The 16520-nt window shown below is 45.7% G+C and overlaps 1 protein-coding gene and 1 pseudogene across 1 annotated transcript; both read right to left on the bottom strand.

Annotated features, from left to right (window-relative positions):
- Positions 1-750: 750 nt before the first annotated feature.
- On the bottom strand, positions 751-12440 carry LOC123170805 (3-ketoacyl-CoA synthase 12-like; annotated as a pseudogene).
- Positions 12441-14863: 2423 nt separating this feature from the next.
- On the bottom strand, positions 14864-16315 carry LOC123171579 (3-ketoacyl-CoA synthase 12-like). Its single transcript, XM_044589031.1, has one exon. The coding sequence runs from the start codon at positions 16313-16315 to the stop codon at positions 14933-14935; it is 1383 nt and encodes a 460-aa protein (XP_044444966.1). The 3' UTR covers positions 14864-14932.
- Between the last annotated feature and the right edge of the window lie 205 nt (positions 16316-16520).

Genomic DNA, 16520 nt, shown 5'->3' with positions numbered 1-16520 from the left:
TCCAGGTGTGGTTGAATTGACAACTCAACTGCTAATACTTGAGAATATTATTTGGCTCCCCTTCTATCGAATCAATAAATTTGGGTTGAATACTCTACCCTCGAAAACTATTGCGATCCCCTATACTTGTGGATTATCAGGAAACAAGGGAGCGGCGCTCCTTGCGGCTCCGGACCTGCTGCCATGGGGCGCCGGGAGGATCCGCCGCTGGGGGGGGGGGGGGGCGACGATAAGTGAGCGGAGACGAGGGATGGGGGCCGTGACCGTGGGGAGCGGCGGCGGGGAGGGCGCTCTGCCCGCGGGCATGGCGGAGCCCGAGGAGGCAGAGGTGGATCCCGAAAGCTGGACCCGACTCGCCATGGGGAAGGTGGCCGCCGGCGCGGGGCGGGGCGCGGGGGGCGGGGAGCGGAGTTCAGTCTGTCCCACCTCTCGACACTTATGCTATTATTATCCCACAAACTAAAATGATACAAAATATTTTCTGCCCATCTCATATTTTATTTAACATTTCCGGTGGCTATACTGCCATATAAATTTGAAATATATATTCTCAGTATCTCTGAAAACATAAATATTGTACACGCAGACATATTCAATAATAAAGACTCCAAAGAAGATGTGCCCTCGCAGTTGTGAGTGCCGCCATGATAGTTTTTCAAGTAATTTTACTCACATGTATAATCTGACCAAGAGAAGTTCTCATGCTTTTATTCGTTGCGCTGTGATTGAGGTACGTGCCGTTCACGTGTTTTATAACAGAGGCAATGTGGAATCGTCATCAACATTAACATTCATCATCCAGCTATACTTGTCCAGGGACGGGTTGGCTGTGCTCTCCACCGGGTACTCATCGATGCAGTCGGCCCACGCACCCTTTTCCTTCACATCGCGATTCACATCCCACATGCAACTGTTGCGCTTGAAGCCCGATCCGAAGGTCACCATGAGCACCCTGTCCTCTCTCTTGAGCCTCCCCTTGGCCTCCATGTACGCAAGCACGTACCACACGCTGCTGGCCGACGTGGTTCCCTAGCGGTGCAGCGTCATCCTCGACGGCTCCACGTCTGCCTCGTTGAGCCCGAAGTTCTTCATGGCATCGATGACCGCAACCCCACCCGAGTGGAGGCAGAAATGGTCTTCAAGTTGACATCGATCTTGAATCGCCGGCGTTGAGACATCTTCTGACGTATCAAGTCGGTGGCAAGTCGGACGAGCTCCCTGACAGGGAGGATGTAAGGGACTAGCCGTTTCAGGCTGGCGGTGAACGCTCGGACGGCAGCCTTCGGGAGGGTCTTGTTGATGCTGAACCCGGTTATGTTGTGTTCGTCCTCGCGCTGAAAGATGGCGGAGTACGCATCGTCGTTGGCGGCAACGTTGGCGCGCACGAGGCGGCATAGCTTCATCTTGGCGCGCCCGCCGAGCGCGGGGTCGCTGGTGAGCAGCGCCGCTGCCCCACCGCAGCGGAAAAGGCATAGTCCCAGCATCATGGACCTGTTCGTGCCAAGGTAGTTTCCAGGCGAGAGCACCACCGTCGACACCACTAGCGCAACCACGGGGCGCGGCGACCGTGCCCGCATGATGTTTTGGACGATATCCAACGAGACCAGTGTTGAGCTGCAGCCCATGCCGGCACTAGTAGAAAACAGGTTTTGGTTGGGGCTTGGCCAGCCCATTAGTTCTGGTTCAGTCACGAATCGGGACTCATGTGGCATACGTCCCGGTTCGTGGGCCCAGAGGGCCGGCCGGGGCCTTGTGGGCATTGGTCCCGGTTCGTCTCAACCCGTTTGTCCCGGTTCCCGGCACGAACCGGGACCAATGGTCCTTGCTCCTGGCCCACAGCCATTGGTCCCGGTTCGTGCCTAGAACCGGGATAGAAGGGGATGCTTTAGGCCCGGTTCCAGCCACGAATCGGGACCAATGAGGTGGCTATATATACTCCCTCGTCGCGGCAGAGCACTCCACAATGCTTTGTTTTTTCTGGCCGGAGAGGGGAGGGCATTTGGGTGCTCTAGCTCACCTCCTATGCAAATGAGGTGTTCGATGAAATGCCTGAGTCACACTAGTTAAGCTTTCTCCTCTCGAAGCTCGACCTCCGAGCTCCTTTTTTCCCGTGATTTGTATAGGTTTAGCGGTCCATCACGTCCCGTCCCCGTCTTCACCGCCGTCGATCGCCCGCGCTGATCTCGTCGCCGGCACCACCGTGGTGAGCCTCTTGTTCTTATCTTCTTTCTGAAATAAAAAAATTCTTAATTTAGATAGATACTTGTCTAATTTTCTTACTTTTGACACACATAATTATATATAATGCACGTAGATGAACCGGCAATGGATGTACAGTGATATACACACCTTCGAGTACATTAAGGGCGTGCATAATTTTCTCAAAGTGGCTGAGGCAAACAAGCAGAATGGTTTTATGTGTTGTCCATGCCCTAAATGTGGGAATACGAAGTCTTACTCTGACCGGAAAATCCTTCACACCCACCTGCTTTATAAGGGTTTCATGCCACACTATAATGTTTGGACGAGGCACGAAGAAATAGGGGTTATGATGGAAGACAGCGAAGAAGAAGAGGACGATGACAACTATGTGCCCCCTAAATACGGTGATGCTGCAATGGGGGAAGCTGCTGAATATCAAGAGGAACCAGACGATGTGCCCGATGATGATGATCTCCGTCGGGTCATTGTCGATGCAAGGACACAATGTGAAAGTCAAAAGGAGAAGCTGACGTTCGGTCGCATGTTAGAGGATCACAAAAAAGGGTTGTACCCCAATTGCGAAGATGGCAACATAAAGCTCGGTACCGTACTGGAATTGCTGCAGTGGAAGGCAGAGAATGCTGTGCCTGACAAAGGATTTGAGAATCTACTGAAAATATTGAAGAAGAAGCCTCCAAAGGATAACGAATTGCCCGACAGTATGTATGCAGCAAAGAAGGTCGTATGTCCTCTAGGATTGGAGGTGCAGAAGATACATGCGTGCCCTAATGATTGCATCCTCTACCGCGGTGCGTACGAGGATTTGAACGCATGCCTGGCATGCGGTGCATTGCGGTATAAGATCAGACGAGATGACCCAGGTGATGTGGACGGCGAGCCCCCTAGGAAGTGGGTTCCTGCGAAGGTGATGTGGTATGCTCCTATAATACCACGGTTGAAACATCTTTTCAGAAACGAAGAGCATGCCAAGTTGTTGCGATGGCACAGAGTGGGCCGTAAGAAAGACGGGAAGTTGAGAGCACCCGCTGACGGGTCGCAGTGGAGAAAAATCGAGAGAAAGTACTGGGCTGAGTTTGCCGGTGACCCAAGGAACGTATGGTTTTGTTTAAGTGCGGATGGCATTAATCCTTTCGGGGAGCAGAGCAGCAATCACAGCACCTGGCCCGTGACTCTATGTATGTATAACCTTCCTCCTTGGATGTGCATGAAGCGGAAGTTCATTATGATGCCAGTTCTCATCCAAGACCCTAAGCAACCCGGCAATGACATTGATGTGTACCTAAGGCCATTAGTTGAAGAACTTTTACAGCTGTGGAATGGAAACGGTGTAAGTGTGTGGGATGAGCACAAACAGGAGGAATTTAACATGCACGCGTTGCTGTTTGTAACCATCAACGATTCGCCCGCTCTCAGTAACCTTTCAGGACAGACAAACAAGGGATACCACGCATGCACGCACTGTTTAGCTGACACCGAAAGTATATACCTGGACAAATGCAGGAAGAATGTGTACCTGGGCCATCGTCGATTTCTTCCGACCAACCATCAATGTTGAAAGAAAGGCAAGCATTTCAAAGGCGAGGCAGATCACCGGAAGAAGCCCACCATGCGTACCGGTGATCACGTACTTGCTATGGTCAATGATTTACACGTAATCTTTGGAATGGGTCCCGGCGGAATAGCTGTTCCGAATGACGCTGAGGGACGCGCACCCATGTGGAAGAAGAAATCTATATTTTGGGACCTACCATACTGGAAAGACCTAGAGGTCCGCTCTTCAATCGACATGATGCACGTGACGAAGAACCTTTGCGTGAACCTGCTAGGCTTCTTGGGCGTGTATGGGAAGACAAAAGATACACCTGAGGCACGGGAGGACCTCCAACGTTTGCGCGAAAAAGACGGCATGCCTCCAAAGCAGTATGAAGGTCCTGCCAGCTACGCTCTTACCAAAGAAGAGAAGGAAATCTTCTTTGAATGCCTGCTCAGTATGAAGGTCTCGACTGGCTTCTCGTCGAATATAAAGGGAATAATAAATATGCCAGAGAAAAAGTTCCAGAACCTAAAGTCTCATGACTGCCACATGATTATGACGCAACTGCTTCCGGTTGCATTGAGGGGGCTTCTACCGGAAAATGTCCGATTAGCCATTGTGAAGCTATGTGCATTCCTCAATGCAATCTCTCATAAGGTGATCGATCCAGAAATCATACCAAGGCTAAGGAGTGATGTGGCGCAATGTCTTGTCAGTTTCGATCTGGTGTTCCCACCATCCTTCTTCAATATCATGACGCACATCCTAGTTCATCTAGTCGACGAGATTGTCATTCTGGGCCCTGTATTTCTACACAATATGTTCCCCTTTGAGAGGTTCATGCGAGTCCTAAAGAAATATGTCCGTAACCGCGCTAGGCCAGAAGGAAGCATCTCCATGGGCCATCAAACAGAGGATGTCATTTGGTTTTGTGTTGACTTCATTCCTGGCCTTAAGAAAACAGGTCTCCCTAAATCGCGGTATGAGGGGAGACTGACAGGAAAAGGCACGCTTGGAGGGGACTCAATAATATGCAGGGACATGCATTCTTGGTCTCAAGCACACTACACAGTTCTATAGAACTCTACCTTGGTGACCCCATATGTCGATGAACACAAGAACAGTCTGCGGTCCAAACACCCAGAGCAGTGTGATGAATGGATTACATGTGAACACATCAGGACTTTCTGCAGTTGGTTGGAAACACGTCTCAGAGATGACAACACTGTTTGTGATGAGTTGTACTCATTGTCCAGGGGACCATCTTCGACTGTATTGACTTATAAAGGATACGAGATAATTGGGAATACATTTTATACGATCGCCCAAGATCAAAAGTGCACCAATCAAAACAGCGGTGTCCGCTTTGATGCAGCAACCAAGAGGGGAAAGGACACATATTATGGTTACATAGTGGACATATGGGAACTTGACTACGGACATTTTAAGGTCCCTTTGTTTAAGTGCAAATGGGTCAATCTGTCAGGAGCGGGGTACAGGTAGACTCACAGTACGGAATGACAACAGTGGATCTGAACAATCTTGGGTACACTGACGAACCGTTCCTATTAGCCAATGATGTGGCACGGGTTATCTATGTGAAGGACATGTCTACCAAACCAAGAAAAAGAGAAGATAAGGAAGCGAATACATCATATACGATGAGCCAAAGCGCCACATAGTTCTTTCAGGAAAAAGGGACATCATGGGAGTGGATGGCAAGACAGACATGTCTGAAGATTATGAAAAGTTTCATGAAATTCCTCCCTTCAAAGTCAAGGCTGACCCAAGCATCCTGATAAACGATGAAGATTATACATGGTTACGGCGCAATAAGCAAAGGACACAAGCGAAGAAAAAGGGAAGACTTTCTCTCCACAACTATTATGATGATACCATGCCAACTTTCAACCTTTTCGTAGTTCATTTGAAATGCCTGTTGTAACAGACGTGTTTCCGTATGAAACCCTGATATCTCGAAACAGATTGCCCGTTTTGTACACGAAGTGCATCCAGTTTTTGCCGTAACCCTCTCAACTTTTCAGCACATGCTATGTGGGTGAAATGATGATACCATGCCAACTTTCAACCTTTTCGTAGTTTATTTGAAATGCTTTACAATTTCAGGGTCTTATAGCTAAAAAATCAGTAAATGCATGAAAAATAACAAATGAAGATAGAAAGGGTTGAAAATTGATGATGTGGCTTTGAATGTTGCATTTTGAACACACAAGAAGTCCGAAGTTGTAATAAGGTACGAACCGGTACTAAAGGTGCTCGTGGGGCCCCAGCCTTAGAACCGGTACCAAATGAAATGCCTTTGTAACAGCCTTAGAACCGGTACTAAAGGAATCAACTAAAAAGCTTTTATAAACCTCTAGTATTATTGAAACTAAAATTATATAGAATTTATGCAACTAAAATTATCAAAGTATTTTCTGTTCAAAACATTAAAAGTAAAAAGAATTTTCATAAAATAAATACAAAAAGCAAAAAATAAAATAAAATAAATAAGTATAAACAAAGTAAACTTTTATAAATAAGTAGAAACAAAATAAAATAAAAAATAAATAAATAAGTAGAAACAAAATAAAATAAAATAAATAAACCTTAATAAAAATAGCAACAGTAAGTATTTCGTTGTAAGTAGAAACAAAATAAAAATAAAGCAACAAAGAAAATAAAAATGGAAAAAAATAAAAAATGCCGCCTACTGGGCCACCACGGCCTGAATACGACTAGAAACCCACCCATGGGCCAGGATTCAGGCCCGTAGAAGGCCCAACAGGCCCACAGGCAGATACAGTGTGTTTAGGCCCGTAAGCCTGCATTTGAGAGGAGCTCGAGAGGGCAGCGGGAGTGGGGCTTATAAACCACTCTCGAGCTCCCTCAACTAGCGAGGTGGGACTAAACTTTCGTGCCGCGATGCGGGTAGCACAAGGTCTTTAGTCCCGGTTGGTGCCACCAACCGGGACTAAAGGAGTGCATTGGTACCGGTTCATGGTACCAACCGGAACCAATGCCTACCCTTTAGTCCCGGTTGGTGCCACCAACCGGGACCAAAGGTCTTTGCTTCTCGCCCTTTGGGCTGGTGAAAAGAGACCTTTGGTCCCGGTTGGTGGCACCAACCGGGACTAAAGAGGGGCATTGGTCCAGGTTCGTGCCACCAACCGGGACCAATGCTCCGTCTATATATACAACACTTGTGAAAAATTTCGTTCAGTTCTTCGATCCCGCCCCAAACGCCGCCGCCAGGCTGCCCCTCTGCCTCGCCGTCGCCGTCGTCGCCCCTGCCTCCGATGCCGTCCCGCGCCGCCGGGCGCCACCCCTACCCCGACGTGGCCGCCCTCTGCCCCGACCTCGCCATCGCCGCCCTCTGCCGCGCCTCATCGTCGCCGCCCAGTGAGCCCTCCCTTCCCTCGCGCCGCCGCCCCTGCCTGCTCTGCTTGCCGCGCGCCGCCACCACCCCCCCGGCTGCTCTACTTTGCCGCGCACGGCCGCCGCCGCCCCGACCTGCTCTGCTTTGCTGCGTGCCGCCGCTGCTGCCCCGGCCTGCTCTCTGGTGCTTTTTTTCATACACTTTTTTGTTCACTGATGTATGTATGTTGTATGTATATGTATATATACGTAGATGTATGTATGATCCATGGATATGTATGCATTGATGTATGATTTTTTTTGTTCATATATTTTTTTTGTCAATTTATGTATATGTTCATATATATATATATATATATATATATATATATATATATATATATATATATATGCATATTTAGAAAAAAAATTGTGTTGCAAAAGTTATAGATTTAGTGCATTTTAGGTTATTAGTTGTACTGTTAGTGCATTTTAGGATAGTAGATTCTAGGTTAGTGGATCGGAGAGGAAAAAGTAAACTAATGAAAAGGAAGAAAAGAGGAAGAAGGAAGAAGGAAGAAGAAGAAAAAGAAGGAGAGGAAAAAGGAAAATAAGAAGAGGAACAAGGAGAAGAAGAAGGAGAAGAAGAGGACAGGAAGAAGTGGAGAAATAAATAAGAAGAGGAAAAAAGAAGAAGAAAAATATGAGGAGAAGAAGAAACAATAGAATATATTATATTCTATTTTTTCTTCTTCTCCTCTTTTTTTTCTTCTTTTTTTTCTTCGATCTTCTCCTCTATTCCTTTCTTCTTCTCCTATTTTTTTTCTTCTTCTTCCTCTTCTTATTTTTTATCGGGTATGTCGTTGTCGATATACCCCCTCCCCGATAACTTTGACATGGGGGGGGGGGGGTCGATAAATAATAGAACTAGTTAAACTACTTTATTTTATTTACAGTAAGTGCTTAGTAGTTGAACTAGTTGATTTAATAAAACTACTTTATTTTACTATAGAAGTAGTTTATTTTTAGTAAGTACTACTTTATTTTATTTATAGTAATTAAGTGCTTAGTAGTTGAACTAGTTGATTTAATAAAACTACTTTATTTTACTATAGAAGTAGTTTATTTTCAGTAAGTACTACTTTATTTTATTTATAGTAAGAGCTTAGTAGTTGAACTAATTGATTTAATAAAACTACTTTATTTTACTATAGAAGTAGTTTATTTTCAGTAAGTACTACTTTATTTTATTTATAGTAAGTGCTTAGTAGTTGAACTAGTTGATTTAATGAAACTATTTTATTTTACTATAGAAGTAGTTTATTTTTAGCAAGCAATTATTCCCGCATCGACGTCGACGATGCCTATCCCGCATCCTCGTCGTCGACTCGGCGGAGGAGGCCTACTTCATCAGAGGGGCCATGACCGGGACTGGGCTCCGCCGGGCTGGTATTGGGAGGTGCTACCTTCCTGGGGGTGTAGATTGGTGAGGAGACAGCCCCTCGTTGACCCGATCCTTGTTTGGTGGTGGTCGCGTGGGCCAGTGACAGTGCCGAGGCTTCCGGACACCACGGAGGTGGTACGTCACCGTGTCAGCGAGGAGGACGAGCACGTCCGTCGCTACATGGTTGCGTTGGAGGGCAGGTTCGACAATACCTGGCAGGTTCTTCAAGGATCTCACTGGAGTGATCCTGTCATGGTTCCTTCTCTTTGGGTGTCCACCGCCCGCGCCGATACCCATCGGGATCTACGGTTCTAGCTGTATTAGCGATGCTATATGTATGATAGTATTCAAGGTGTATTAGTGATAATATTCGACGATGTACGGACGGAAGAGATGATGTAGTTTTGCTTATAATTGAATGCATGCTAATTTGAATACTACTTTATTTTACGATTTGGTTTTGCTTATTGAATGCTCAAATTGGAAAACTACTCCTACTTTGAATGCTAAAATTGGAGAGCACTATGCAAGGCGTATGCATTTGATTAGTTGGTAGCTTATAGGGTTTTTGTTTTTGCAGAAATCTAGGAGCCCCCTCCATCATCCCCGCCGTCATCTCCGTCACCGACCCCCCTCCGACCTTGAGGTGAGACTAGCCAAATCTCCATGCCAATATGAGTCCTATAAGATATTTTGAAATGTTTTTCCTCATATTTTCAACCATTGAAATGTAATGACCATCAAGTTTGAATGCTCATATGATGTAGATGAAAACATGTGTATTTCCGTTCCAGCAAATTTCAGGCGCTCGATATGTCCTTTTTTTAGAAAGATAATTAAACGATATTTCGGGTTGACTTTAAGTCAGTCGAGTCTCCACCATATATGAGAGGACGAAGAATCCCGACAGTTGTCGCGGGGGTAGCTTCTCCTTCGTTCCCGTGTGCTATACAATTTGGTGTAATGCACTCGGGAACGAAAGGAGGAGCTACCATCACCAACGGTCGCAAATGTCAGAGAGGAATCAGTGAGGGAGAGTCTCCACCATATATATATGAGAGGACGAAGAATCCCGACTGTAGTCGTGGGGGTAGCTTCTCCTTCATTCCGGTGTGCTAGACAATTTGGTGTAATGCACTCGGGAATGAAAGGAGGAGCTACATCACCGACGGTCGAATATGTACACCACGTGAGCTGAGAGTTTTCAAGAAAAGACTTGACAGACCGATATTCAGCCCGTGATGAATAATAATGACCTAATTTAGGTTTTTAGTACATATATTTAATTGTTCAAGTTTAATATTTGAATTATGAACATAGGAAATGTCGTATTCGGACGATGAAAGTCTCCCAGGGGAGTGCGACTGGTGCCACGACGACCGAGGTCTATGCGACAGGCCTCACCTAGACGAAGATCGGCGCTTCAGCATTAAGCTCGAGGAGACCTTCGATGTTGAAACGGTACGCAACGATGACAAGTGTTTTTTTCGTAATTAAGCACGGCTTCAACTATTTAAACGTGTAATTTTCATGTTTTACAATTCGACTAGCTTATCCATGCCATGCAAGACGCTATGTCTTGGAGAGGATGGGTTTTGAAGACCATGAAAGGATGGAAACAAAGAAAATTCACCTAAGGACTCATCATGGTATGGATTTCGAAGTAAAACTGTACAATTCTGAGAGCGTAACCCATTTTTGTTGCAAAAAATGGGAAGCACTTTGAGAGATGTATGGTTTTCATGAGGATATGCTTGTCACCATGGATCTTGGTGATCCTGAAATCGAGCAAGACAATATGGACATTTGGGTCCTTGTTGATATGCCTCCAATTCTGCCGCTATGTGAGTTTCTCAAACATAGTTATTAACTAATTTATATTGTTTATTTCAAAATAGTTGACAGCTTATTTTCATTCTTTAAAGAATGTGCGGAAGATGGTAGACAAAACCCACTACACCGATGGCTCCGAATTAACTTATCAGGAGAAAAATCATCTGATCGCATTTTGTACTGATATTGAGAATTACAATATCTACAATCAAACTCCTCAACATTATGGTCAATATGTGCCACTAGTGCACGTGCTAAACCACGGTAACTACCATGGAGATACCCTGGTAAGAATTTTTACTATTACAACATCCGTGCATCTTTTGCATACTTCTAAAACTAGTACATCATTGCTAACTATGAAGTTATTACTATGTTTTTCAACAGAGAATCCCGATGGATTGTGTGCCTCATTTGATGTATCAGAATGGTAGCCTTGATGTTTTGAACATACATCCAGGTCATCCTATGAATCTGAACTGTCCATACCGGATTTCTAAAAGAAGTGCAGACATGCTAATCAGAGAATGGAAAAAATGTATGGACAATCATAAGGAGGTTCTTGGAAGCAAAAGGAAGCGAAGCGCAAGAACTGGAGACGGGATAATCTCCATTCTCCATAATGGAGAGTCAGGGTCTATATTGTTTTATGCTATTTTACCTTAAAGAGGGTATTTAGGTCCTACCTAATACTGATGATCATGTGCTAAGAACAATTAAGTAGGGTTGGTTCGATGACTATGAGGATGATGATCGTATGACTTGTTATTAATAACGAGTAGAAGTTGTATGATGATGATTAGTAGGACTTGTTGTTATGATGATGCATGATGCGAGCATGAAGAGTTATTATATATCAGTGGGTGAAATGAACATGGATTGGATTGAAGTGAAGGCAACATGCATGTGGTGCATATCGAAAGTAGTACAATCCAAACTTGATCAAGTTAGGATTAGTATTACTTTCGACATGCACCACATGTTGCCTTCACTTCAATCCAAGCCATGTTTAGGCTTAGCAGTAGCGTTGGTAAACAAGGCAGGGAGATAAGAGAGTACACTTCTCTCTATTAGCTAGCTAACAACCTAAATTAACCCCCCAAACCCCTAAACCACGCTCTTTCAAAAAAACTCAGCTCCTGCCAGCTGATGACGCGTGGATGCCTTTTGGTCCCGGTTGGTGCCACCAACCGGGACCAAAGGCCCTCCTGCCTGGGCTCACCGCAGCGGCCACTGGAGGCCCATCTGTCCCGGTTCGTGTAAGAACCGGGACTAAAGGCCTAGGGCATTAGTAATGACCCTTTAGTCCCGGTTCTAGAACCGAGACAGATGGGCCTTACGAACCGGGACAAATGGCCATTTTTCTACTAGTGCGGACACGTTGTACGCCACTACGTCGTCGCGCATGCCGTAGTGGTGCGCGATCCGTGAGGCGAGGCAAAGATCTGGGTTGAACATGTTGACGTTGACCACGATCACATCCACGTCGTGGGGGCTGAATCCGGTCTTGGAGAAGAGGCCGGCGACGGCGTCGATGGAGAAAGCGTCCATCTCGTGGAGAACCTCCAAGTGGGTGAGACACTTCTCGCGGCCGGCCAAGACGCCAGGGGGGTGGTAGTCTGCTCACCCAGACCGGTGCGAGATGTTAAGCGGAAGAGGTACCGTAACTCGGACATGCCGAGATGCTTGTTAGGCCATGTACAATGGTTGATAAGACAGGATTATTTCTTACATGTAATTTAGAGATGACAGTCAAATGTTGTTTATAATGGATTATCTTTAATAATTAGCAATTCCTAAACGCGTGGTGAGACATATTATGCTAAAAGATCATCTCTTAAATAAGAGAAGACAAACATTTTCTTATAATTTGTCTCTCCTTCAACTCAGCATTTATCTATGTGACACTCCTAAGATAGCAGCATTGTACATGCCCTTACCCTCGGTCATTGCGTACGACATATCTGTTGTCACCTTGCGGTAGTCTGGCGGTTTGTAGTAGACATAATCGAGTAGGTTGTTAGATGAAACGAGACATGAGAGACACATATTTTTACGCGGAAACCCTTGCGGGAGAAAACCATGGACGCACGAAGGCACAATCACTATGATGGAGGAGTATTACAAGCATGAGTCGATAGAGCATCTTTAGGTGCGACTACACGGGTATATATGAGGGCAATATACAAGAGTCCTTGGAGGACAAGTAAACGAGTTGTACTCGTATGTGTCGGTACCAACGCAAAGGCCCACACCATATGTACTACGTCTAGTCCAATACTGTAGAATTTGGATCACAATTTAACAATCTCCACCTTGAGCCAAATTTCCTCCAGTAGTCGAAGAAAGTAAATAACTCCATCCAAATCAGCATAAACACCTTATGCGTTAAAGTCCATAGGACTAGTGAGAAATACCAACTAAGTCTGAGCAAAGCTCAAACTTATTGGTAGGAACTGGCTTTGTCATCATATCAGCAGGGCTATCATGGGTAGTTATCTCGAATATAATGATATCTGACATCAATGTGTTTTGTTATCTCATGATACATTGGATTCTTTGTAAGATATATAGCACTTTGACTATCACTAAATATGGTAGGGCAAGATGAATCTCCACAAAGCTCATTGTATAAACCTCTCAACCAGATAGCTTCTTTGCATGCCTTAGAAATAGCCATATACTCGACATCAGTGGTGGAACACGCCACAATAGAATGCAAAGTTGCTCTCCAACTCACAGCACAACCACCAATGGTGAAAACATAACCTGTGAGTGGTATTCTCTTATCCAAATCACCAGCAAAAATCAGAATCAACAAACTAATAAGTCCATCTCTAGTTTTCCCAAACTGTAAATAAGCATTAGAAGTACCACGCAGGTATCTGAAAATCCACTGAACTGCTTTCCAATGCTCCTCTACAGGATTTGCCATGTATCCACTGACAACACTCAATGCATATGCTTCGGACATAAAGTTGATGATAATTTGAAGTGTGCAGCTAATGGAGTACTCACTGGCTTGGCATTATGCATATGAAAACGACGAAAAACTTTATCAATATATCCCTTCTGACTTAGATATACTTTTCCAGATGGTCTATCTCTGGATATTTCCATACCAAGTATTTTCTTTGCTGCACCTAAATCCTTCATCTCAAATTCATTACTCAATTGCTTCTTTAGTTCATCAATATCTGGCATACTCTTTGCAACAATTAGCATATCATCAACATAAAGGAGTAAATAAATAATTGAACCATTGGCAGTTTTCAAATAAACACAACTATCATAATTAGACCTTTTGAAACCTTGAGAGAGCATAAAGGTGTCAATTCTCTTGTACCATTGTCTAGGGGATTGCTTCAATCCATAAAGAGATTTTTTTTAACTTACTGACAAGCTTTTCTTTTTCAGGAAAAACAAAACCTTCAGGTTGTTTCATATAAAATCCTCTTCTAATTCTCCTTGTAAAATTACAGTTCTAACATCCAATTGCTCAAGCTCAAAATCATGCATGTCAACAATACTGAGTAAAGTGCGAATAGAGCTATGCTTCACAACAGGAGAAAAGACCTCGTTATAGATTCCGATAAGCACTAGTAGGAAATCCCTTATAGATGAAAGTTATTAGTGGCACAACCATAGTTTCAGACGCCACTTGTTTCTACGCAAGATACCAATGACGTGCTGCATTAAATGGAACCCACTAACTACATCTTATTAGTGGTGTGCCATGTAAAAGACACGCCACTAGTAGCCAGACCAATCTGTTCATAAGTGAAAAAAAAAACTGAACCAATTAATATTGGTGTGTGGTATAACAGGTACGCCTCTAGTAAAAAAATATTAAGAAATAAAAAGGTGCAATACATGATGCCTAGAGTCAAATGTACTACATATATACTCAGATGAGTTTTGTGTAGTATTATACCATGGTGTTTGATATTTTGTAGCATTAATTTGATTTTGATTGGGATGAACTACTACAAGAATTAAATGAACATCCACATCATGCATATATAACTCCAAACTTACAATATTTACATACTATAATGTGATATCCATTGGTAATTTTGTTACAAAAGCTCATGGATGCAATGCACGTGTACCTTACGAGTATATTTGTATGTGGAATATGTGCTTCCTCACTAGCCACTAGCCAGGACTTTTGAGTGGTTGTGCAGCCGGTGCTGCACATCTAGCAGTTTTTTTGGGGGATTACTTGTATGCTATTATTATCCCACAAACTAAAATGATACAAAATATTTTCTGCCCATCTCATATTTTATTTAACATTTCCGGTGGCTATACTGCCATATAAATTTGAAATATATATTCTCAGTATCTCTGAAAACATAAATATTGTACACGCAGACATATTCAATAATAAATACTCCAAAGAAGATGTGCCCTCGCAGTTGTGAGTGCCGCCATGATAGTTTTTCAAGTAATTTTACTCACATGTATAATCTGACCCAGAGAAGTTCTCATGCTTTTATTCGTCGCTCTGTGATTGAGGTACGTGCCGTTCACGTGTTTTATAACAGAGGCAATGTGGCATCGTCATCAGCGTTGTCATTCATCATCCAGCTATACTTGTCCAGGGACGGGTTGGCTGTGCTCTCCACCGGGTACTCATCGATGCAGTCGGCCCACGCACCCTTGTCCTTCAGATCCCGAGTCACATCCCACATGCAGCTGTTGCACTTGAAGCCCGATCCGAAGGTCACCATGAGCACCCTGTCCTCTCTCTTGAGCCTCTCCTTGGCCTCCATGTACGCAAGCACGTACCACACGCTGCTGGCCGACGTGTTTCCCCAGCGGTGCAGCGTCATCCTCGACGGCTCCACGTCTGCCTCGTTGAGCCCGAAGTTCTTCTTCAAAGCGTCTATGACCGCAACCCCACCCGAGTGGAGGCAGAAATGGTCGACCCCGGTCTTCAACTTGGCATCGATCTTGACTCGCTGGCGGCGCTGCATTTTCTGCCACGTAAAGTCGGTGGCAAGCCGGACGAGCTCCCTGACAGGGAGGATGTAAGGGACGAGGCGTTTCAGGTTGGCGGCGAACGCTCGGACGGCGGCCTTTGGGAGGGTCTTGTTGATGCTGAACCCAACAAGGTTGTCTGCATCCTCGCGCTGAAAGATGGCGGAGTACGCATCGTCGTCGGCGGCGACGTTCGCGCGCACAAGGCGGCGTAGCTTCATCTTCGCGCGTCCACCAAGCGCGGGGTCGCTGGTGAGCAGCGCCGCTGCCCCGCCGCAGCGGAAAAGACATAGTCCCAGCATCATGGACCTGTCCGTGCCCAGGTAGTTTCCAGGCGAGAGCACCTCCGTCGACAGCACCAGCGCAAGCACGGGGCGCGGCGACCGTGCCCGCATGACGTTCTGGACGATATCCAGCGAGACCAGCGTGGCGCTGCAGCCCATGCCGGAGACATTGTACGCCGCAATGTCCTCGCGCATTCCGTAGTGGTGCCCGATCCGCGAGGCAAGGCAAGGGTCCGGGTTGAACATGTTGACGTTGACCACGAGCACGTCCACGTCACGGGGGCCGAATCCGGTATTGGCGAAGAGGTCGGCGACGGCGTCGATGAAGAAGGCGTCCATCTCGTCGAGCGCGTCCTGGTGGGTGAGGCACTTCTCGCGGCCGGCCAAGATGCCAGAGGGGAGGTAGGTCTGCTCACCCAGACCGGCGCGAGACGTTAGGCGGAAGAGGTAGCGTAACTCAGGGGCGCCGAGCCGCTTGTTACGCTCGGCCAGTGCAACCCCCATATCCGTCGTCGCCTTGCGGTCGTCTGGCGGTTTGTAGCAGATGTAATCGAGGAGGTAGCACTGTGAACGCCGGCGACGAGAGGCGGCCGTCCAGGCCAGATAGGTCAAGGCCATGGTTGCCAGCAGAATGGGAACGGCGAACAGCTCCATATCTGGATGATGCACACCTTAATTTGGCTCCTGAAAACCGATCGAGGGGCGTACATATACTGTGAAGTTGCGAGCGACCGACCAGGCAGCAGCCAAGGGAAGGTGGATTGTTGGAGTGCGCTAACTGTTCTCTTGCTAACTAACTGGTATTATAAGGTACCTATGCTTTCTTGTACCGAAGGATGGCACTATGCCAATGAGACCA

The sequence above is a fragment of the Triticum aestivum genome, chromosome 7D, assembly GCF_018294505.1.
Source record: "Triticum aestivum cultivar Chinese Spring chromosome 7D, IWGSC CS RefSeq v2.1, whole genome shotgun sequence".
NCBI classification, from domain to species: domain Eukaryota; kingdom Viridiplantae; phylum Streptophyta; class Magnoliopsida; order Poales; family Poaceae; genus Triticum; species Triticum aestivum.
This window is presented reverse-complemented; position numbering and strand designations above follow the sequence as displayed.